The sequence below is a fragment of the Neltuma alba genome, unplaced genomic scaffold (genome assembly GCF_004799145.2).
Source record: "Neltuma alba isolate B1F8T4 unplaced genomic scaffold, ASM479914v2 tig00010453_pilon, whole genome shotgun sequence".
NCBI lineage: Eukaryota > Viridiplantae > Streptophyta > Magnoliopsida > Fabales > Fabaceae > Neltuma > Neltuma alba.
Window position 1 is genome coordinate 8,683 of NW_021635345.1, and position 24,827 is coordinate 33,509.

Here is a 24,827-nt window from a genome sequence, read left to right on the forward strand (position 1 = left end):
TCAACCTTCTGGGGATTTAGCTTTTGATACTGCTTCTGCTACTGTTACTGCTATCTCGGTTTCTCTAGGCTTCTCTCGAAGCAATGGCGTGTTCGAAGGCTCTCCGGCAAATACTACATTCTCGCTATCCTCATTAAATTTATCTTCACTACGTAAGAATATGCCTGCCGGGACAAAACATGGATCATGATCTCAACAGTATAGCATGCAAAAGTAAAACAAGATCATGGCCTTCAAGATTTTTGATGTTTGATGCAGTAATAGGTACTTGTCAGTGAAATGATACAATCAAACATGGCATAAAAGTTATTTCATGTTCAACAATTCCTTTGCATAGTTTTGGTGAAAAAAACACATGGTAAGTTAACATGTGACTTACCGATGAACCAGAATGCAGCTGCTGGAAAAAATACAGCAGTTAGAAGCAGAGCAGTTGTTCTCCAGTTATTGATATGATCCTGTAATCCCAGCAGGTAAGGTATGAAACACTAACATTACAATACTTCTTGACCTCAAACTTTAAACGAAGTTCATTTAATCAGAGGATATTGTTTACTTAGTTGGGAGGTTATTTAGTTACTTAGAAATATCAAACTAAAAGATATTTAGAAGAGGTCCTCGTAATAAAAGATTGAAGGGAGCATCTCCAGAACCATATGTAACCAATAACCACTAGGTTAGAAGCTATAGCTAGGAGTCAGGGCGCAACTCTATTGTTCCAAACCTTCCTCAAGAACCGCACTAATTGCTACCCGATCTTAAATATAAGACTCGTTTTGTAGTGTAATTTACATTACAAAATGGGTCTTATATTTAGGACCGGAGAAGTACTTCAAATGACAACTAAGATGTTGGCCAAACTTTTTCCAACCATCTTTTTGGTCTTGACAACCTCTTTGCTGTTAACAGCCAAGAAACAAGTGATTTTAACTGTTCAGATAGCATATGGAAGGTCCAGATTCTATCCAAGCTTTTTTATTTTGATTAGGGGTCATCTGGGGAGTAAAAAGGAAGGCGAAGGTGGCAATTAAGGTTCAAATCCTCATGATATAATTGATAAATAAATAAACGAATGAGTAAGTAAATAATAAATAAATAATAAAAACTGACCTGGACGACTCCAACAATGGGTGAGGAAGGCACATCTCCAAAGACATGGATGGCGACGGTTGAAATAGCCATTGATAAGGGCCTCAAACTTGGTTCAACAGAACGCAGACAAACATAATTTACAGGACCCTGAAAATAAGTCATAAGTAATTAAATTTTGAGAAAAATAAGTTTCTGGCTTCTAACTTTTTCACTTGTATTTTACCAAATAAATTCTAACCACAATCACACGAAATCTCAGCAAGATAGGGGGAAAAAAATTAGTACTGTAGAAATTTTCTATGTCAGACTGCCTAGCTAAGACATGATATAGAAACTCAATCCCACTATAGATTTATCTTCCAAGCATAATATTATGATATATAAAGAAGAAACATAATATGCAGATTAATTTATGATATATAAAGAGAAAATATACTGCTATGTATGTTAATAGATTAGATTCCAATTCAATTTGTATCATTCAAAGATGATGCTACATAAAAGCACCTAGACATAATTATTGCTAAGCGTTTGTTATGAAGGAAACCTCACTCTTGGAAACTTATTCATTAGCTCTTGGGAGATTTAATATACAAGAAAAATACATCACCATCCCTACATTAAAGCTATTCCTCACAAAGAGAAGAATATTACCTGAGTGGCAAAGACAAGAATTTCACCAACAGCAAAAAGAGCAAGGAAGCCATACATGCTTTTAAATAAGAATGCACCAAAGCAAAAAGTTGCGCCGATAAATGTTGTCATTGCAAGAAGCTGCGAGAGATTTCAAAGCGATATTGAGAACAGAGAAATGGAATATAAGCAATATGCCAGGTGGAAATTAGGTATGGCTGTTCATGCATAGACGAAAAAGGAAAAATCTTAGGTTGGCCAAAAAAAAAAAAGGGGGAAAAAGGCTCAGATGCAGTTATTAGGTGTTTGACGTTACTTATCAGGCTTTTCTAACAAGCTTGAACTTGTTATTGACATGTTTGTGTACGTGTATGTGTTTAAATTATATAAAATTAAAGGGGGGAAAAAAGTTCTTTCAACAAAAGTTCTTTCTCAATAGCCTGACGGGGAAGAATACTGCAGTCAGAAACTTGTAAACAAGTACAAAGTTAGTCTCTCTACGAACAAAGAAGTTCCTACCTTAAATGCATTTGACAAGGTATTCGTCAGGAAATCCAAAAGAAAGCCACCTGCTAATGTGCCCAGTATTCCACATACAATTGTAATTCCTCCAAATATCATATCTGCATTGGTCTGTCATAAGAACCTGACTTTAATATACTGTAATGCTCCTATGCTTTACTTGGAATTATCTTAATCTACAGGGGATATATCTCACATTATGCAAATAAAAAGGCATAAAAGAAAGAAGGACAAAATTTGTTAGAATCATATGCACAAATAATCATTAGAAGAGACAAAGCTAACCATATTATATATATTATAACCAGCTTTGGGCCCCCAATATGAGTAAGCACCTATGACAAAGTTGTACGCTATGTAACCTACAAAGAGGAAATGCCAGTAAAAGGATATTAAATGAATTGACAAGGTAAAAAAAAGTAACTTCTAAAGATTAAATTCATATGGAAGACAGATATAAATTGAATTCATAGGGAAGATGTTCTGATATGACTATGCCAACAAAACAAAGAGAGCACGATGAAAGCATCTGAAGCATAGAGGAGACCAGAAGGGGAAAAAATTACCTAAAACATTGATGACATAAACCTTGTTGAGCAAAAGGACTTTCATATCTTCCAAGAAAATCAACAATTGATTTGATTTCCTGGATGCAGCTTTGGATCTACAATAAAAGAGAAATACCAAAATAACAATGTGCACATCAACCACTATATGATGATGGATATCAGACAAAGACATTCAAAGATGCCATATGTTAATGAAAATGAAGTTATTCGAGAAGAACATTGGGTTAATTGTCTTCAGCTTTAAGGAAAGATTTCTAGCCATAATGCCAAGATGTATCATCGGTATTCGATAAAAGCAAATCTTTTTGTAAAGGCATTCCCATTAACTATGTAATTAAATAAAACATAGTATAAATTTAGTACAAGTGTCCTTACTTGGAAGCCTCATGTGAGCTACTGTTTCTGAACAAGGCCCTCAACGACATTGAGTTACCTGCAGCTTCCGTACCTTAACAACAAGAAAGTGAATTTTGTTAGGGCCAAATTGATGGAGAGATTTAGTGTATCTGAAATCAACTGATAAAAACAAGACCTACTCCAGCTAAATGGAACATTTCTGGTTATTAGGTAGAAATTCAGAGTGATTTATTTAGTCCTGAAGATAAAAGGACAGTTCTTTATACTAAACTGGGAAGTGGAAACAACCCAATCAGAACTCTAAACAAAAACATTTCACTATCTTTTCATTATGCAGAAAAACTTCTTCCCACCACCACTTGTGTTAAAGCAGGGACAAAAAGAGAGAGAAGAAAATTAGTCTAAATATAGCAAAACTCTAAGGGAGAAAGGTGAAACTTGAGAAGCATAAATTTTACCGAAACAGATCATTAACCAAAAAACCTACTAAGAGTTTAAGGTTTTTGTGTAAATATAGATTTAAAAACAAAAAATTAAGACCATATTGAGGTTGGAGATGAATGTAGAGCAGCATGCGATGACTCACAAGTCCAAGACAAGAAGGCAACGAAGCATCAAGTATCATCCAAAAGCTGACAGTGTTCATGAATATGCTAGACATCTCTCGTATGGCATAGGGAACACTAATTTTTTAAGTTGTCCTCGTAAATATCTAGGCCATTCATTGTACAAATCTACGTAGGATTAATCTCAAGAACGGTTGCAGACCATTGGATAATTGATCTCCAACATCCACTGAGGTGGGAATGTTCTGAAGCGTGGTAATACCTCCGTCCTCCTCATTTGTAATCAATCAATCCATGTGTTAATGCAAGTCAAATTCGCTCAAACTCTCAACTACTTTCCTTTGTTCTATCATCTTGCCCATGCTTAAGGGTTAGGATGACTTATCAGAGATTGAGAGGGCTGATCAAAGCTAAGATCGACATGGTTACTGATTAGGTTAAGTTGCAAGACTCTGACAAAGACCGTTAGGTGTCCTATAAATCAAGAGATAAACATCATCAGAAGAGCTGTCTAATACGCATGGATATCTCAAAAGAGACTTCAGCTTAAAAAATCCAAAAAACAGAGAGAGCATATTCTGCAGATCATGAGCTGGTAATGTACTATGGTCAATATTTTCAAATTATTAACAAATGCTGAAAAAAAAAACTTGCATCAATATACTTGCTGTAAATCCGCAGAAAAAATGTCTATGGTGGGTGATAGAGGATGATCTTCTCAATAATAAGACGGGACTGTGGTACTTTAACAGACAAGCAAGTTACTGCATGCATAAATCATATGCCTTAAAACTTGTTATAAAGCACCTTGAACCTCTGATGCAACTGTCTCACTTGCCAGCGTCATTTTCAATTCAGCAGGAGCAAAACCTGGGTGCACATTACCATTACTTACAAAGGAAAACAAGAAGGAAAAAAAAAAAGCAATAATCAAATGATCGTAAGAAATCAATGATGGCCAGATGCACACCTTTCAAATGCAGAGGCTTCACTGTATATCCGAAAATAACAAATGGAAGCATCAATACAGACTCCACCCAGAATGCATAACGCCAACCAAAATGACTTCCAACCTGCTCCACATCATATCAGAGCGAACAATTTGAGAGAGGAAAAAAGGGCACAAGATGCACATAAATGTGGATTATATAAACAGAAGGAGTCCTTATAGCTAATAAATATATGAAAACCAGAGGAAAACTTACAAAGCCACCATAGACATAGCCAACTGCAAATCCCGATGGTATACACATGTAAAATATTGCGAGCCATGCTGTTTTCTGGTGAAGCATGGCAGTTTCATAATAAGCATAACAAACAATGGAGAATAAATATCTGAAACAAGGGGATGCTTCCATGGGAGAAAATAAACCTGAGAAGCTGGGGCAACATCATCAATGAAAGGTGCTGCAAGACTTATAAATGAAGCCTCACCAACGCCAACCAGCCTATGGAGAATAGCAAAAGCATAAGGAACTAAAAAGCCAAGTCTTTATATCCACTCTCTTATTACTCATGTGGTTGATAAGCATATGGCATGTATGGGATATACATCACTTACATGCGACAGACTGAAATGGACCAGAAATTAAATGAGAAACCACAGCATAATGTTGCAAGAGTCCAGACAGACAATCCAACTCCAATGAGCCTAAATGGATTGACACTACAAAATACAGAAATTGTGTAAGAGATAATCTGCAATTATGCATATATGTTAATAACGCCAGCTTAAGATCACATACAGGTATGTGCTTCACTCACTAAACAGATAAAAACAAGCTTTTTTCTGTTTGATAATGTTCAATACTCTAAATACTGGACAGTCAATTTAATGGATTAAATGTCAAATGCATGGTCATTTAGCCTTCACTAGCAACACTTTTTGATTTATGCTATAAAAATTTTAAACATAAATAGATTCATAGAGATTGAGCTATAGAACACTAAGAGGATAACCTCAACTAAATTTGTCAAAGATGCCATGATTAGTGTCAGTCTAAAAGAGCGGTATGCTTTTGGAAGCTTTGTTCATTGATGAATTATCTTCTAAATCATTAAGAGGTTCAATACTTGAACAAATAACGCTAAAGCACCCACTTTGTCTAAAGGAAGACGCATAAGCATATAAATACAAGAAGATTGAATAAAATTATTAAAACAATTTAAACTCAAATTGCAACATAGATATGCATCAAATGAGTTAACATCAAATGAAGAAGCTATATAACAGAAAAATAGCCAGCATCAAATGGTTGAATCTGAAACAGATAGAGCATGAAGATGGATGGCTGGGTAAGAAATAAATTCCCTGTTTAAAGTCTATGATTAGCTTTGATTGGCATAATGACAAAGGATCTAGTGACATCGATCAAAGAGGAAATGATGGCTTCATCAAAAAGTAAAAGTAGCCATAACATAATTGATTTTCAGTACGTGGCATTTCTTGGGATATTTGACACCGTACACCCTTAGTGTTCCAATCATTTGTAAATTTCTATAATGTGTTTTGTCTATGTTGATGTGGAAATAAATAATTTCAAAAGATTGTCTTACTTTCTTACTATATGTCTTCCCACATTTCCCTGACATCAAAAAATATTGATACAATATAAGTCAATCTTGAACCAGCCTCTCATACACCATAGCAAGAATAGGTCACCTACTATACCACAAAGACCTATTACCTCTTTGTTAGAGATGCAAATATTGGAGATGCCACAAGAAGTCCAACCATGAAAGCAGATGATAAAACTCCATCCTCAAAATTGCTTAGTTTGAAATCCCCCCTGCAAGGAAGGATAAACTATAATGTCAAAAAGAAAAACCTGTAGAACTCATAAATCTGGTACTATAAATTATAGCTCCAAACTCATGGAAAACTTCAATAACTTTTTTACATCAAAAGCCCATACTTGCAACAGGGACAGTTATCTCACAGATAAAAGAACTAAATTACAGTATCGTGTACATTGGCAGTTAATGCTTCTCAATGAACTTTGACAAGCATGAAGAACAATGGGATAAAACTAGTACACTAGCCTGATTAGCATTAGCTTTTCTGTTCCTATTAGGACAAGGTTTGGTTAGTATATTCCAGGTGGGGCTCAAGTATTTGAGTTCTCCAAAAATCAGGAATAAGTTAGTTTCCATTTTATATTCATTTTAATAAGAATTATTCCTCCCACCTAGTCTGACTTCTATTATGAATCCCACATTGGGAAATCTCACAAGTGTTGTGGGGTTTATAAGTTCAAGGGGTTCTCCCTCCTAATAGGCTAGTCTTTTGGGATTGGGCTCTCCCCTTAGGCTTATACTTATCACATTGGTGCTTTCATTGAGAGTCGGCCAACCAAAAAGGGCTACCTGCGGAGGGTTCTGACCAGTAAGAAGGCCGAGTGAAGTGCCGTAGAGTAGAGCCGCCGAGGACGTCGGCTCTCCAGAGGGGTGCTCTGTTATGAGTCCTACATTGGGAAATCTCACAAGTGTTGTGGGGTTTATAAGTTCAAAGGGTTCTCCCTCCTAATAGGCTAGTCTTTTGGGATTGAGCTCTCCCCTTAGGCCTGTGCTCATCACAACTTCCTATCCCTCTAACCCCTCCTTGATCGATTTCTCTTTCCTCTTTTCTTCTTAATTCTGTTCTTGTTCTAGGACAAGTTTCATATGAAACTAATGAAAGCATTTCGTTCCACATCAAAAATTCTTGTAAAAGACCCTCACAAGGATACAGAACAATGGTAGCGTGCATGACATAAGCAAAAGAATATAGCAATTAAAGATGAAAGGCATGAAAATTTAACCATCTAAGATTCTAAGCATATCTTACTGTATTCCAATGCTGGGCTTACAGGTACCATTTGTGCAAGTTGCCCGGCGTCCATTAACACCATTGCTAGCTATAGCCCCTCGATCCAAATAGTTCAACAAGTTTATCACACAAAAGATAACAAGTAATCTGCAAAACAAGAGGAAAGACCTTTTAAATTCAATCATAAAGTTTGAAAAAACTTAACCTTTCTAGTTGAAAGCAATAAAAAATTATTTAAATCATTTTCAACAGAATTTGAAAGAAGAACAAGATGGTAGCTGTGTTAGCAAATTTCATGTAAGCTGGAATCAAATGAAGTTGCTTCTTCAATTTGTACATTGAAATGGCCATCATACTATTACTAACAACAGTTCAGAGCAGAGGTCAGCCCATATGATGAAAGCAACTAAGCAATACCTCTCTACTGAGAAAACAGCATGATGCAATAAAAATAATAATTAATTACAAAAAATATTTCTTTTTTTCTTTCATTTTATTTTCTTCCGAGCACCAATGAAGGGAAACTTCAAAACGACTGTTTAGAAACTGAGGTCAACCATTGGTTTTATGATTAATTTCTTATCCCAATTAGCTGCAAAACTCGGAGAAAAATAAAATACCATATCTGCATATCGGTATCTGCAAGCAAAATAAAAAATCATTTCACGCTTCCTTTCTGTAGCAATACCAAAACATCTAAACTCTTTAACTCACTAAAACAGAGGTAAAGATAATTTCCGCTAAAAAAGACACACACTCACGCATAAACTCACTCACATAAAACAATTAAATTTCAAGAAAAAACAAAACAAATACATAATGCACTACACCAAAATCAAAATTTGTTGTCCACAAGTAAATAACAAAAATTCAATTAAAATTTAACAAAAAAACCCAGAATCTAGTTCACACACCCACACTGTTGGAGAACAGATCTAGGGACAGTGCAGAGTTACCTCTTAGGAGTAAACCATGAAGGTGTGGTGCTAATGGTTGAACCTATAACCATCTCTGCTTCAACGGGAGACTTAATCTCAGGGGATAGCTTCGGCTTTTCTTCTTCTTTCCCAATGGATGCCATTACAGTCTACAGTTTGAAGCAATTGGGAAGGAACTCACTCCAATGATTGATACAGGGAGGGGGGGGGGAGAGAGAGAGAGAGAGGCCTAGCTCATCCTCCAAAGACAGTAGGCTCTGCTTTCTTAACTTTTTCCACTCGTCACCTTTGTTGTTCAAAGAAAGATTTTTGTGGCTTTCTTTCGTGTCTCCTCTTTTGCTTTATTTTACTTTCTCTTGCTTTTCCCTCAAATAGTTTTCTTCCCAACAAGAACATTGAAACTCTTCTCTTTCCAGAATGAGTCATGCTTGCTGGCCAAAAGGAAAAAAAATTAAAAAAAATGAGTCTTTGGTGTCGCTGTCACTGTGAGGTGTCCGTCTCTGTATTTTGTTTGACTTTCGTCTTTTAATGGGGAATCACAAAGTACAAACACTTGATGTTTTTTTTTTTTACAATTTTTCCTCGTTGAGTTGAGAGGATCTGAAAATTAAAGGGAGAACTGCAATTAGGTCCCACTTAAGGGAATTAAATGCAAAACGGTTCCTTAAAATCATAAAATTATTCTGAAGTCCCAAGGGACCTTTTTGCAATAAATTTTATTTGTTTAATTACCAAATTACCCTTCTTTTTTTTTTTTAATTTTGTATTGACAACTGAAAGAGCAGTGGTTGACAACTCAGGGTGTAAGGATTGACAACTATCGCGACTGGTTTGACAACACATTTTCTCAGCATATCAGACCATAAGTTGTCAAACCAGCCGCGATAGTTGTCAATCCTTACACCCTGAGTTGTCAACCACTGCTTTTTCAGTTGTCAATACAAACTTAAAAAAAAAAGAAGGGTAATTTAGTAAGTAAACAAATAAAATTTAATGCAAAAAAAATTTGGGACTTTAAAATAATTTTATGATTTTAAGAGATTTTTTTGTATTTAATTCCCTTAAGTTGGACCTAATTGCCATTTTCCCAAAATTAAAATAGATGTTGGTGGCATGGCATGAAACCTTCCAGTCTCACTTTATGCTGAATGTGTATATATTTTTAATAAATTAATTATGAAGGAAAAATAAAAATAAAGTAAAATTTTCGAACCATGAACATTTATTTTATTTTTTTATCGCTATTTTATTCAGCGAAAAATTTGATGCAGACATTTCAGTGAATATATTTAGATACTGTCTAAACTTCTCTTCTATTTTTAACCATTAAAGAAAACTATAGTTCATAATTATTAGCTATAAAATATTAATTAATATAATTATTTCAATATTTGTTATTAAAATTTCACTGATTAAAAACAGTAAATTATAGTCTCATTAAAATAGGAAAAAATGACAAATAAAGAAGTTGGAAAATAAGATATTCTAAATCAAGCACTTAAGAATTGAAAATGATAAAAAAAAAAAAAAAAAAGAAGTGGTGGCTGATCTGGTATTTTGTTAACGTAGTTAAATAATTAAAATGCTTTTATATTAAAAACGTTTATTAACAAGCTTTGGATTGACAATGACAAGCATAAAATAACAAATGATAAGAAATGTATTGATAATGATAAGTTATTTATTAATAAGTTGTGAATTAGTAATAACAAGTGTTAAACAAGAAATGACAAGAAATATACTAATAATGACAAGTTTGATAGACTTTTTTTCAAATATGATATAAGGGCATTTCAGTTATTTAATAAAATTTACAAAATACTAGATAAGGCACTGCTTCCTTCTCTTTCATTTTCAACTTTTAAGTGCCTGAATTGGGAAATGATAATTTCAGGGTTTTTTTTTGGAAATTTTCCCTATAAAAAATAAAGATTATCTGTCATAATTTATTTACCATTCATTCACGTGACACCAGCATCAGTATTAATAGAAAACAAATTCAACCATCTGTACCTATTCATTACCTTAAATTTGTTCAAGGATTCAAGCCAGTGCAGCTCTACTTAAGTTATGTGTAATTATCTTTCGTTTTGTGCCTAAAACAAGGCATGTGCAACTCTTTCGTCTTTTGCGTAATGTTTGCAACATATTACTTACATATAACTTATTTTTTACTACATACAAAAGTTTTCAAAACAAAAAATATTTGAATATAACTTGAATATATGTTGTGTGCAACTGAAAAAGAATTGTATCCATTAAACATGAGCTGCACTTGCTCAATGACTAACCTTTAAACAAATTTCAAGTACCTTTAAGTAATAAATAATTTAATGAGAGATTTTTCAGTAATTTTCCTTGCACCCTAACCATGGCAAAATTAAATACCACAAAATAGCGTATAAACACCATAGGTTAATAGTAAACAGGAGCTTTTAATAACTAAATCCCACTTCTATATTATTTTCCCTCTGTTGTGTGCAAAATTAATTAAAATTATATCATAATTTGTAACATATCAAAATTGATTTCATCCCCATAAAAGTTTGTATTAGAATCAAGTGCGATGTAAAACAAAGTTCTGTTTATTATTTATTATGCAGACTTCTATGATTCTATCTGATCTTTATGATTATAATTATAATATAATGGTAAGTGGTTTGCGAACATTTTATTTTATTTTATTTGAAGCATCCCCGACAAGAACTCTTAAAAGTCTACACGGTTTCCATCCCAAGGAAAAAAGGGGAATAAGACTAGCTAAATTATACCATCATGCTAATAATAATATTATTATATTGGCATGAGCTGTCGAATAATTGCTTTTGAAAAAAGAAATTATAAGATGCATATACATTATTGGAATTTACTGTATAGAATTTAAAAAGTATGAGTTTCGATCTTTAATATAAAAAAGTAGTTGAGGATTAAATTTGACTTTAAATATAAAAAATCAATTTATTTTGTCTCAAAAATTTATGATTCATTATCTAAAATATTCTTATTGATGATCCACATTAAAGAGATTTTAATTCAGCAGTTATCATGATTAAAAGAATAGTTTAGATAGATTAATTTACATTCATTATAAATAATCAACTCTACTGACATTCTTAATCTGTTAAGTACTAACTCCAATTTTTAATATAAGAGTTAGTTGACTAATTTGAGTAGATTAAAATTATAAATAAATACCTTTTCTAATCATGTATATTAACTAAAAGTCTAGAACTGTCATTGGATGAAATATTTAAAAAGTGCAACTACTACAATAACTATCTTGGAAATAAATAAATAAATACGAGAGATAAAATGGATTAGAGTTTTCTATTTATACCCAAATTGAATGTCAAACTAGCTCTTATATTAAAGATAGGAGATAGTAGCTTTTATAAATTAAGAAATCCAGTGTATTATGGATTCGTGATTAGTAAAAATATCTTAGTCATTCAATACAATCTTTGTCATCACCGTTTGAATACCAATTTAATTTGACAAACTAAATTTTTATTGAATGTTTGTTTAACTGCTTTTGCTAAACTTGATTTTGCTTCTCAAACTTTAGATTTTCCAATATAAATAAAATGTTAATTTTCTAAACTGTATTTTATGAACTAATCAACGTTGATTTCCCACATAGGCACTATAATAATTAGAAACACGTAAAAAATTTCTAAAATCTTTAGCTCCAATTTTTAATTAATGATTTATTTTCTTTCATTCTATGAAATTTGAAGATCTAGATACGTTCAATAAAAAAAAATTTCTACAAACAAAGGCCTTTAGTTCATTTTATTTATTTTCATAACTATGTTTCCTAATAAAACCTGGCCATATCTTTTTCCTCTTTAAATATTTAAAGATTTTACATAATTAACCAGCCACAATAATTACTCGATGATACCAGGGCTTTCCTATGTGGGCCTACATTCCCGCGAACTATACTAGTCGGCTGCTGTTAGCATCAGATACCGGTGGAAAAATTCAAAAAAAAAAAAAAGTAAATTGCATACTGCCACAAAACTTTAGCTAAGCATTTTCAACGTCGAAAACCTCAACTACAAGTGTTGTCCAAGTTAAAAGGATTTGAGCACTTTAAATATCATGTTCTAGGTTTGATCTTTGGAACGGTGTATATAAAAAAACACTGTTGGGAAGAATTTCCGGTACGGCACTTGACAGTATCTGAAAAATTAGTTTCTTGAAAAATCAAATTAAATTAAACTACAGTAAAATAGTTTAGAAAAATGGGATATTATGTCCTTGCAATAGATTACCATAAAATATCATATACAAAGAGCATGCCAACCTATGCTCTCCGCCTCTCTCCATTCTCTAACCAAAAAGGGCTATGTCGTCTTTTTATAAGAGAACTAGAAATTTCTCCCTGTGCTATGTACGGACTAGTAGATTTGATTAGATTTATAGGGAATTTATGGGGAATAGATAAAAATTTGAATTAGAGATGCAGAATTTATGAGGAATAGATAAAACTTCGAAATTAATTATTTATTTCTCCATTTGAGCCTCCAATTGACATATCATTTAATTATGATATTCTTCATTTAATTTAATATATTCAAATCCCAATTAAGATTCTATTCAAGTTCAAAATTAATTATTAATTTCTTCATTTGAACCTCTATTTGAAATCGCATTTATTTATAATGTCTTCCATTTAATTTAATCTATTCAAATCTCAATCAAAGTGTTATTTAAATCTCATTAGTTGAATATATTTGGATCTCATAATTTCATACTCGATTCATTTTCAAACATATCGGGTATTCCAAGTTTTTAAAATATAATTGATGATTGATGATTAAGCAATACGCCCCTAGGAAAGAAAAGATTAATGTAAAAAAGGATTGAATCCCAAACTATCTTTCAACTTTCAGGCACAAATTCTTGAAATGCTCTAGAACATGATCAAATATTACCAAACTTAAAAAAACAATGAGTCCATTTCAGGACATAAATATAAAAAGTAACCACATATTGTCCCTTGCATTCATTAAAAATTTCTTTTTTTTCTTTTTTTACCACCTCCCATTAAATAGTATTTGTATTACTTTCTACATCACTTCCTCAATAGTTTACAGAGAAATGCACATGGTACTTCTCTAAATAAATGCTTTAAATCCTTTCTCCTCTAACTTGGCCAATGAATTATTTGAGGATCCCCTTCAGCCAAACAACTTATTTCAAAGCCAAGTTGCCACATCACAATGTTAAGAACAAACGGTCAGCAGTTTCTGAATTAACCCTCAATAGGAAAACAAACAGCTAAAAGATTGCTTGTGATGCAATCATTTAGGTTATACAAAGCAATGTAATCAAAATAAATTAATTTCATCATTTTATATGACTATACAATATGTGGTTTTTGAAGAACTGAAATTGAAGTTGCAGTGCTCTAAAGATCCTGTCTTACAAGGTCTCTAGAACTCTCAAATTTCCTATACATATATGGACAGAGTCTGCAAGAAGAATTCAACACTAAGATAATGGGTTAGTGAAGTAAAATTACCGAGAAGAATCCCTAGAAGCATTAGGGTTCCTCAATGGGTTGATGGATCCACCAGACTCTTCTCTCCTACATCTTGAGAACTATTCATCATGTTTTCTTCAGTACCTTGCTCGCTATACAAAACGCCGTTTCCTTCTGAACTCACTGATTGATTGAGTTCATAATCCCCTTCGGAGTCTATTTCCGTCTGACTTCTAGATGTGGAAGCATGATCTGTCTGGTTCAATTCTGAAAATTCATACTCTGGGGAAGTTGTCGATGTTGGTTTGCAAGCCTCAGTCATATCAGTTACTCTCACCTTAAAATGAAAACATTTCAGTTTCTTCTTGTATTATCATGTCAAGATGATCATGAACCTTGTAAGAAAATCTTTTAACCAAGCAGTTCCCTCATTTAAGGGAAAAAGGAAGCCTCTCATTTAGGTAAGGAAATTAGGAAAGGAAACATAGTACAATCATTTACTTAACATGATTCCATCTCTCTCCTAACCTTACCAGACATATGTTAGACTAAATTCTCTCTCCCATTTCTGGTCCACTCCCATTTTATGCCAAACAAGGTCTATATAGCTTAATCTTTGCCTCAAAAATTTTGGAGTACCTGCAGCGATTTTAGCATATCTAATTCACGATATTCAGAGTTGCTGAGTGCTTCTTGAGCTTGTAGCTCCATGGAATCCCGCATCAGCTGACCCAGAAATGCTACATCATCAGACATCATTCCGAGGCCTTTCAGAAGTTTAGAACCTAGCTGTAAGCTTGTCTGCAGATATATAAATATATATATAATCAGTAATATCCAAGAAAGGTTGATGAAGGGTTGTTTGAAGCCCCAACTATCAGTAGAGGGGGGGAGATCAAAATACCTCTGCATTTTCCAAAATGACATCAGTTGCACCTGCTTTCTTCAGATCCAAAAGATGCTTGAGATCTTGAGCTCTGGCATAGATTGGGATCTGGCAAATGGCATATCATGATAAAGAAAGCAACTCCTTTGAACGGTAAAGAGAATTGAGAACAGAACACTTAAAATAAAAAACAAAAACAAATAAAATGGAATAGAAAATAAATCAGATAAAGATAAACAGGCATTCAGTTCAAGTTTTCGACTTCTCACATATCAACGAGAACTAAATGAACCAAACTAGGAAAAAGGCAGAGGAAGGGGAAGAGATTATTACTGATGGGAAGGTATATCGGAGCCTCTGAACAGCTTCAATTGCCCTCTTCTTTCCAGTGTACATAACCATGATAGCTTTTGGTGAAGAGATGCCGGCAGATTGAAGAACAATTGGACGTGAACCATCCCCATAGAGAATGGGGAAACCAAGTTTCCTAGCCGCCTGCCAAGCATATCAATGATAAAATACATAAAAGTATACTAAATAAAAGGAAGATTAGATTCCAAATTTACAACTTGAAGGGTCAAATGCCACTTATAATATTATCATCCCAAATGGGGGGAGGCAAAGGAGGACGGAAGAAGAAAAGCTAATACAATAGGTGCAAATCTATATATAAAGAGTAGCTGTCTTCATATCCTGGTATGTGGGAATAGCATTAGTAAGGGAAATAAGGTAAATAGGACGGAGTAGTGGTCTACAAATTTACTCTCATTCTCTCAGGTAGCTGCAGCCTAAAACCTGGCTCTGATACCATTGATAGTAAAAAAGTAATATTCAATTCAACGGACACCCAATACAACTTCTAGTATCCTATTGGAAAAATCCCAAAAAAAATACCTTGAACTTCAAAATCTCAAATTAGGAATTACTACAAAAATGTGTTGTCATTTGATTTTCAAGTATAGTTAATTTCTATTAAAGTGTAGTAAACAAGATTGATTTGGAATTTTGAGATTTAAGAGGTATTTTTTGGGATTTTCCCTATTCTATTTATAGACCACTACCCCTTCCTATTTACCTTATTGCCCTTACTAGTACTATTACCACATCATATCCCATATCTCGAGGAAGCTGCTGAAGAGTGCAAGACAAGAAAAAATAAATAACATTGCAGGAAAATTCTTGGAGCATTCTCTTCAAAAGAATATTTTAAAAATTGAAATAGAAAAGAAAACAGAAACAGAGAAATTAAACTTCTTTAAAGGAATGGAGAAAGACCTTTCCGTACACTAGATAGATAATAGGCCTACATAGCATTTGAATACACTAACCTTTACCACTGTTGGGTCAAGATCAAAAGCCACATAAGGCCATCCTGCTGTGTCACTGTCTCCTCCTGAAGCCAATGGATTGGACAGGAAATTGGCAAGGACCTCCATATCAGAATCAAAAAGAAAAATTTAGAATCCAGCTCATATACATGACAGATCTGACAATGTATTAGTTGACCTACCTGACCCGTTTGCCCAAATCCAAGGATTACAACTGGTTCGCTAGCGTTGAAATCAATGTCCTCAGAAGCTTTCTGCAGATGACTTTGTACTTAGCCAATGTTACTTGTAATCCAATGCTAACAGGAAGCCATAAGACTTATTTTACTTTTATGTATTCATTCACATTGATGACATTATAGTTCTTCTTTTTGTCCCATATTATCTGCAAATTTGTTTAAGTTAGCCATTTTTGTACCTACAAATTACATTGCTTATGTAAACATTATATTTCAGCTATTTCGGTAACCCAACATGCGATCCAGTAATCATTTTGTGCATGAACTGTTACGAGTAACATAACTTTCAAAATTATGTGCTATGGTAGCAACATACATTTTCAGTATCAAACTTATCATCAATAAATTCAGCAGCTCTTCTCCCAGCCTCATTAAGAAAAGGGGTTAATGCCATTGACAATACAACAACAATTATGAGAAGCTTGTTGAGCTCGAGCGGTAGTACTCCAAGGCTGCATCCAAGACGTCAGAAATATTTTTAAATTAACATATGATTTGATAATCTTTATTCAATAGCATCAGAGGGCATTCAGTTGAATCATTGCTCACCTATTTGCCAAAGAGAAAACGACAAATCCAAACTCGCCCCCTTGGGACAGCAGCAATCCTATTCTTACGCTTTCTTGCAATGTAAGTCCCACACGAGGACCTATTGCTGTTATAATCAACGTCTTGATGGCAATCAAACCTGCCAAGAGTGAAAGCACATTTGGCCACTCTCGGAAAAGCAGCTGAAACACAAAAAATATAAAGAGGGTGGGCTCATTTCATAAATTCATTCCAAAAGCAAGTCAATAATCACGCCAATCATTATTCATCAAATGAAATTCACTCATGCACCCAATTACATGAAAATAGAAAATTCACCTGAATGTCATTCAAGCATGTTTTAAGGATGTTAAATGGATAACATAAAAAGGGCCTATAATCATGCCTCAAGGATGCTAATGAACAAAAATCTTATATCACAGGGCATCAAAATGTACTGTGAGGATGGGACTGAGACTAAAATTCATGTACTGTGTTGTTACTCAGCCTACTCACCCTATCAGTGTCATAAAGACTTTATTTAAGGAGGGAAACAGCAAAAATGGGACTGAAACTGATGGACCAACAAATAATACAGGGGTCTATGCACCAAGAATCTGGAGGAGTGATTGAAAGATTATTTAGAAGGGAACCTGCCATAGGAAGGGGGAGGAGAACTGTTTGATTAAAGAACATGGAGAACAATCTGGCCTCTCAGAAAGCCAGCCTCTGTTGCTTGTTCTTGTCTTTTTCTATGGTCAAAGCAAGTATGTACTGTGGTGTTATGTTTTCATTGGTTTCAATATATATGTGTAAGTGTGGTGTGCTAATTTTTCGTATATGGAAACTAAGTTCCCACTGTATTCTATATCCAAATTTGTACCCCCTGTGCTGTTGTTAGGAGTTTTGTTGCCCTTTTGGTGATGTAGCCTGTATCAAGATTCAATGCTGTGATCTGTTGAGTGTTTGTGTGAGACTGGGCACTGTACTTTTAGGTCTGAAGCTGTGATTCAATTGTAATAATCGATACCGATGTTACTGATAAATGTCTATGCTGTTCAGTATACAACAAGGTTCCTGTTGAATAGCCACACTGTCTTGTGTGAATTAGATAGTTGAAGCTTGCACTCAAGCGAATACATGAAACCAAACCAATAATAACGCTGCAAAAGAGGAATGAAAAGGAATTTTATTTATACCACAAGCAATAGTAGCATTACCTGCATATCAATGGAGGTGCCTGTAGTTAGGAAAAATAACCCAATAAGTAAGCCTCTGAATGGCCTTATGTCAGCTTCAATCTGTGTCCTAAAATTTGTCTCTGCTAAGATTGCCCCAGCCAAAAATGCTCCAAGCTGCATAATGACAGTTCCACACAATTGTCATTAATGATTCTCAGCTATACCGTATCCATCCCAAAATTAAAATTCTAGTACGGGAAAAAGGAAAAGCAAGACCGTATCACTAAATCCCAATTTCTGTGTCACAAGTGAAGTCCCAGCAATGGTAAGCAAGCATAGAGCAACAAAAGCCTCTGAGCTCCTTGAATCTGCAACAACCTGAGTTTAACCAACAGTTTACTGCCTAGAATAAATGAAAATGAGTTCTAATGTTTTTTCTTTCATCTTAGGGAACTAAATGCCTTTTTTAGGTGAATATGATACATACCTCAAAAACTCTCCTAAGAATATACTTTCCCCCAAGGGACAACAGGCCCAATCCACCCAAAGCCTTTAAACTTTCTTGAGCAAGCATTGGCCAAATACTTTCCTGAGCCAAATTCTGTACACACGGATCAGAAAGAAAAGAGTCAGCCATCAATGAATGAATTGATGCATCTGTAAGCAGAAGAACGAATTGAATATAATCTCAAAGTTGGCATTAGGTCATAGTTGTTAGCTGCCTCCCAAAAAAATTCAAGTCACGAAAATTTTCAGTAAGGAAAGAAACAGAACATGAGAAAAAAAGTGGGTTGTCATAGGGACAACAGTTTAAATATTATTCACACTTAACATCTCACCTGGCTCTCGAGTATTGGAAGAACGACCAAGAGTGGAACAACAGCTATGTCCTGCATATAACAGACAGAAACAGGGACTAAATTAACTTTCGTCTGGTCTAACATCCTACTTCTCAACTCAATCTAGAATGTTATACCAGCAAACAATTAACAGGTACATTATAACATATTAAAGGACTTCCATCTTCTACACAGTAAATTGACAAAGACAATGAAGTCAAGCAAAGAATGTGAGAAAAAAAACCTGCAAAAGAAGTATTCCAAGTGTTGCCGAACCAAATCTTGTAGGAAGTTCCCCTCTCTCTGCAAGAAGCTAGATTTATATACACTTCGTAAGCAAGTTAGCCAAATTATTATCATAATGGTTTTTTATGTTTATCACTCAACTAGAATCACCCAAATGTAGAAGACTCGTTATTTTCACCATAGTTCCTTTCAATAAACACTGTACAGCAGAGCAAGAAATAACACACATCAAAAAAAGGGACTGCATAGAGAAGGCGACATATCCAAAAATTGCTCACCAAAAGAAAAAGAATCATCGTGAAGCTGTAGGTATAAAGGGGCAATTCACATAAAGATTAAGTAAAGGGATATTATCTTCAAGGAACCGATTATTTCAAAATAGAGTATAAAGGAGGGATATATGGACAGAAGGATACAAAGAATTTCAGCTTTCTAAATCAGCTTGTTATTTTGGTTATATCAATAATGCAAATGAAAGACCAGAATTACTGGTATTCCTATTGAGACTTTATACTGAAATTAGATGCAATGTTGAAAGGTAAACATGACAATCACACTACAAAATCAAGGATGTGCTTGTTCACATTACCTAAGCAAAATAACCCTCCCTCGTTTTGCCTCAATTAAAAATCATTCAATAATATTTTTTGTCACTATAAACAGAGCCCCTGCTTTTCTTTTGCCCACCAAGGGGAGTTTTCTTCTTAGGAGCTCTGAGTATTGATGAATGAAAGTTATAGAAATAGGTTAAAAAACAGGATACTTGCAGAATGCATATTCGGAAATGCAAAATAAAGCACAGTTATATAGCCTGAATATTATAACAGAACAAAATGTCAGGCGCTTCTCTTCTTGTAAATACAAAGTGATAGAATCAGCTGGTATAGAGGTTCAAAATAACAAATACCTGTAGAACAAATGCAGAAGATGAGAGAGATAGAGCAGCACCAATCACTACAGCTTCATCAACACTCCTGATGTTCACCTACAAACAAAAAATTAGACCAACAGAACAAACTCATGGACCCTCTTCTAGGCCTGTTTGAATACAAAACCTTTCTTGCGAGCTGTAACTTGAATTCCAACTTGAAAACTAGATTCATTGCAGTACAATTATTCAGTTGACAGAAATCCCTTAACTCAAATTTAAAGCACAGGAAATTTCATAACAGAACACAGCATGTCGCCTCATGCTGCACTGTCAAAACTTTGCCAAATAATAAAGAAAATAAAGAATGAAAAAAGTCTTCTACGAAAAAAAAGATAAAAGAGAAAGAGAAAGAAAGAAAGCAATGTTTGACATAAAAAAAGGTCAATAAGCTAATGAAGATGGAAAAATAACAAACACACACACACATTGTTAACTAGAATCAAGTACAATGTCAAGGAACCACTTGCCCTATATAGCTCAAGCCCCTCGTAAGGGACCAAGAATAGATTCTATAACTCTTAACAGCATGAAATCAAAGCCTATTAGTCAACCCTTGAGGGTTGCGCGATCACCAATGCATCAAATGAATCTAGTTCCACAGTTAAAATTCAAGGACCCCAGAATGTAATGAACATGATATGAGTCATCTAAAATATGTCTCCTGTCTTGAGTTGTCTCATGAGAAAGAGCTAAGGCTGTAAGGCATACAAGGGAACCCAAGATAGTAAATTGTCAACTAGATGCTGGCTTGCAACCATCAAATAAGTTACATCAGTTATATGCATGCGAGTATGAGCAATTAGGTCATTTCACCAAAGTCTTCCATTTAGTGGGGTATGGAAAAATGAATTAAAAACCATTCCATTAACTATGCTTTAACACAGAAATCACTTGAATAGCACTATATTATTTCGTCTTTTAGTGAAGAAGTAAGGACATTTTATTCCAAAATAGAGACACAAGAGAGAGAAAAATCTTACCAGATCAGACCTAGAGTGGAAAAGGAACTCCAAAATTTTTGTACCAATAGCTCCATTTGGTGGAAGTTCAAAAGCAGTGAATGCCAAAGTAGATAATGCGACCTTCAAATAAGTTTTACCCAAAAACAAAATAAGGAAAAAAATGGCAAACAGATAGGGATTGTTTAATGTACTGGTACTTTCCTCTCAGTTTCTAAGACAATCATAAAGCATGCATGAAATATCAAGGTCTTTATCTATGATAAAGAGAATATTTATAAGAATTCAATCCCTAATCGATGAATGAATTCAATAAAATGTCTAAAGAAAATATTTTTGCGGGCTCATTGATACCCTGAAAGTGCCATACATACCTGAGCCAATCCCATTCCAAAGGCATATTTGGCAAGAGCTTTCAGACGTGCAAGTGAAAGCTCTAAACCCATCTCAAACAGCTGAAAAGAAATAAGCAACACTTTAGCAAAGTAATACAGTGTTTATACGGGTTTTTTGCAAACATGACAAGAATACAAGTTGCTCTATTCATCTTTAAGATTCAGAAAACCTTCTTTTAAAACCTCCAGTCATATTTCCACATGCATACTACTTTTCAAACACCATATTAACATAATCCAAAGTTTTAACATCATGATTATACAGGCAGAAGTCATTGTTCAAGACCCGAAAAAGGGGGCAAACAAAGAAAAAAAAACTACTTCATACCAATCACTATGAGTTACAGGGCCTGTGAAGAAAACGAATTGATTAATTTAAATGGAAATTCACAGCTGAAGCACATACACAGTCATAGAAGCTATATCTATTGATATAGGCTATATAAATTATGCATAAATACTTCCACAGGATAAATCCTCCATGAGACACCCAATAAAGGGAAATTACTATAAGTTGACCGCAGTGTCTATATTGAATCCATCTTCCAACACCCATAAGGAGATAGAATAGCAAATGAAAATAACTCGATGTTGACTTCACTTTTTAGTAATATCAGCTCCCATGCACTCTAGCATGCTTTTCTTGTTGTATGTATCATTATTTCAGTGCTTAAGTTTTTGATAACAACTAATCATAAACAAGAACATTGAGACCTTAGGTAGCTGAGATTTATCTTACCAAGAAAAGGATGCCCCATTCAGACAAAACTTTAACATCTGTTAGGTTTCTAATTAAACCAAACTGATTGAGTACTACTCCAGCAAAGAAGAAGCCAAGAATCTGAAAACAGAAATCATTTTTTTCAGTTATGTGTATAATATGGAAAATAAAATTGATTATATGTATTAATCTCAAAAATTCCATATATATATAAACTCTCAACAAATTATCACTGCTATATCATATTCGAAATCTGAAGCATGCATGTTGATGGAAGTTATATTAATTTTGACATATGTTTCTATACATTCATCAACTTTTTTGTATAAAAGGCATTCTCATTTTTTGCATAAGCATAAACTAACGGCAGCATTAAATGCATTAGTTCCCATTGACTCCTAACCTGTATGCTTTGTATTACATAGAACAGTAACTTCAACTTCAAGGTATATAAACATAATTTCTTACGTTTTTAGGTCCATGTAGCGATGACCAAGTAATGGGCAAAAAATGAATTCACGCACAAGCACATGAGAGACTAAATAATAAAAATAAAGCATAAAATCTCCAGTAGGCCATGCAGATTAACACGGTCATTACCAAATGCGTTATAGAATTAGCTGTAGATCATAAAAATCCAATCCACAAATTATGCTGCTACTCATTAAGAATGAAGTCATGCATCTTTCTATTCTGGGTCTATGCCATTTTCCCAACATTTTGAACTGGTAAAATTGTCGGCCAAAAATAAATAAATAAATGGTAACATCAATATGGGGATTCATGTACATAACAATTATAACAATTAAGAATATGTAATTTTGAAGAGCTGAATCTATTAAGAATAAATAAATAAAAGACCAAGAGATTCTTACAGGACTGGCTTTAATTAATTTGAATGTGGGTACAATCAAGACAGTCACAGCCAAGAATGTAAGAGTATCCAATCCTAAATCATTGATGACTTCAATAGCACCCGCAACATCATATGCCACATTAGCCCGCAACCCCTCCCAGTGCCCTGGCCGGTACTTAGAGAAATAGAACCCTTTCCAACCAGAGAATGAGGATGCAAAGGAACTTGTGTTCCCAAAACAATTTTTTGACACAGAAATTCCATGACTTATCCTGTTATTAACTCGGTGGGATAATAGTGGTGGCCCTGGTTTGTTATCTGAATATATCATGAAAACAGAATTTCTACAAATTGATGAAATAGCATGATTGTAAACCCAATTTGGACTCTTCTGTTTGGTTCTATCATAGCCCTGCATGGAAATTCCAAGGAAATGTTAGAATGCCTCAACTATTCAACTATGCACATTTAGCAGCAAGTTCATATTAGGCAATTTACACTGTGAATACCTGGCTTATACAAATTTTACTTGAATATACATTGATCTAAGCAGCAATTTCCAAGTTTAAAACCTTTAGTTTCCATTGTTTCCCATTCCCTTCAATGTGAAGGATTGGAATTGCAACTCCTTGTAGTAACAAACACTCAAGAACTCCCTTTCTACATATTAACCACAACGTTTAAAACCAGACTAACGGATATCGGCATTAAGCAACAGGTTCATATTTAACCGTTTACAAATGTCTATTGCGGTTTTCTCAGAGGAAACCAAATACAGTTCATTCAAATTAAATTTGAATAGACATTAGATTAAGCAGCAATTTTGAAGTTGAAAAGTCTTTAATTTCCGTTCTTCCCCTTTTAACCTTTCACTCGGAGGGAACAAAGAGAAACATGGAGAAAAATGTCATAGCTCCATATCACAACAAAACCACAAGAAGCACTCATTTACATTAAGAGCAAACAAAGTCGAGACAGACCACAAACAGAGTGAAGAACAATATGAAGATGGTACCTTGAAGCTTTGGCAGTAAGCAAGTGACTCCGTCATAGTGATAATGCTCACCAAGCTATAGAACACCACGGGAAGAAGCTCATTTGCAATCCGTTGCTTCACTTATTGATACCCAGCTTAAAATTTAAGATATTTTAGTTAAATTATGAACTCCTTGATTTGACTGCCCCTACCTTGCAGTTGCAGAACCAAGGGACAAAAAATCAAACCCCGAAAGTGTGGACGATAAATGAACACGAGCAAGCAGCAAAAGACTTGAAATTTTTGCAGAAAGTGAAAGCGTTGCAAAAACGAGTTGGCTGAATATATGTGGAGCAAATGCAACTTGTGGGCATCAATTGAAGCTGATCTTTTTTTAACGTCTAGCTACGGTGGTGAGGATAAACGATAATCATGGACCAGAAAGCAAGAGGGGAATTTTGAAGCGCGACAGCTACGTAATGCCTACGTGGCCGTGTGATCACATCCAACGTGGGATGGGGTTATCGGGTAAGGAAATAGATAAAGTACCGTACAAAAAATGAAAGGCGCATACTGAAAAATACAAGTAGGAGTATTACATCTGGAAGATATTTGGCTAAAAAAATATTGTTAGTTTTTTCCGAAGCTTAAGAGTAATTTTTTTAATTTATTGAAAATATAAGAGTAATTTTTTTAATTTATTGAAAATATCCAAATTTTAAAAATACATATTATATTACACTGTATATTAATAAAATTCATAATT

At 34.2% G+C, this 24,827-nt stretch overlaps 2 protein-coding genes across 2 annotated transcripts; both read right to left on the reverse strand.

Annotated features, from left to right (window-relative positions):
* Positions 1-8,857, reverse strand: LOC114756702 (probable sphingolipid transporter spinster homolog 2). Its single transcript, XM_028945641.1, has 16 exons — positions 8,504-8,857; positions 7,566-7,694; positions 6,427-6,528; positions 5,301-5,405; positions 5,112-5,187; positions 4,945-5,019; positions 4,710-4,812; positions 4,547-4,609; positions 3,192-3,264; positions 2,814-2,911; positions 2,533-2,609; positions 2,245-2,358; positions 1,747-1,866; positions 1,111-1,239; positions 356-458; positions 1-164 (listed from the first exon to the last, which is right to left on the reverse strand). Exons 1-16 carry the CDS (start codon positions 8,626-8,628, stop codon positions 1-3), a joined length of 1,656 nt encoding a protein of 551 aa, XP_028801474.1. The 5' UTR covers positions 8,629-8,857.
* Positions 8,858-13,716: 4,859 nt separating this feature from the next.
* Positions 13,717-24,396, reverse strand: LOC114756704 (K(+) efflux antiporter 3, chloroplastic). The gene is made up of 19 exons (XM_028945642.1): positions 24,101-24,396; positions 23,105-23,497; positions 22,248-22,349; positions 21,488-21,568; positions 21,135-21,236; positions 20,131-20,208; positions 19,222-19,290; positions 18,978-19,028; positions 18,626-18,739; positions 18,415-18,516; positions 18,178-18,312; positions 16,979-17,160; positions 16,746-16,881; positions 16,373-16,444; positions 16,191-16,292; positions 15,196-15,357; positions 14,881-14,970; positions 14,616-14,777; positions 13,717-14,313 (listed from the first exon to the last, which is right to left on the reverse strand). Exons 1-19 carry the CDS (start codon positions 24,134-24,136, stop codon positions 14,047-14,049), a joined length of 2,436 nt encoding a protein of 811 aa, XP_028801475.1. The 5' UTR covers positions 24,137-24,396; the 3' UTR covers positions 13,717-14,046.
* Between the last annotated feature and the right edge of the window lie 431 nt (positions 24,397-24,827).

Coding starts and splice junctions, on each gene's coding strand:
- LOC114756702 (XM_028945641.1), bottom strand. CDS start 8,628: ATGGCATCCATTGGGAAAGAAGAAGAAAAGCCGAAGCTATCCCCTGAG. Junction 6,529..7,565: donor AAGCCCAGCATTGGAATACA/GTAAGATATGCT, acceptor CCTTCCTTGCAG/GGGGGATTTCAAACTAAGCA. Junction 165..355: donor GTCACATGTTAACTTACCAT/GTGTTTTTTTCA, acceptor TTGTCCCGGCAG/GCATATTCTTACGTAGTGAA.
- LOC114756704 (XM_028945642.1), bottom strand. CDS start 24,136: ATGACGGAGTCACTTGCTTACTGCCAAAGCTTCAAG. Junction 20,209..21,134: donor TCCACTCTAGGTCTGATCTG/GTAAGATTTTTC, acceptor TTTTGTTTGTAG/GTGAACATCAGGAGTGTTGA. Junction 18,740..18,977: donor TTCCAATACTCGAGAGCCAG/GTGAGATGTTAA, acceptor CCGTGTGTACAG/AATTTGGCTCAGGAAAGTAT.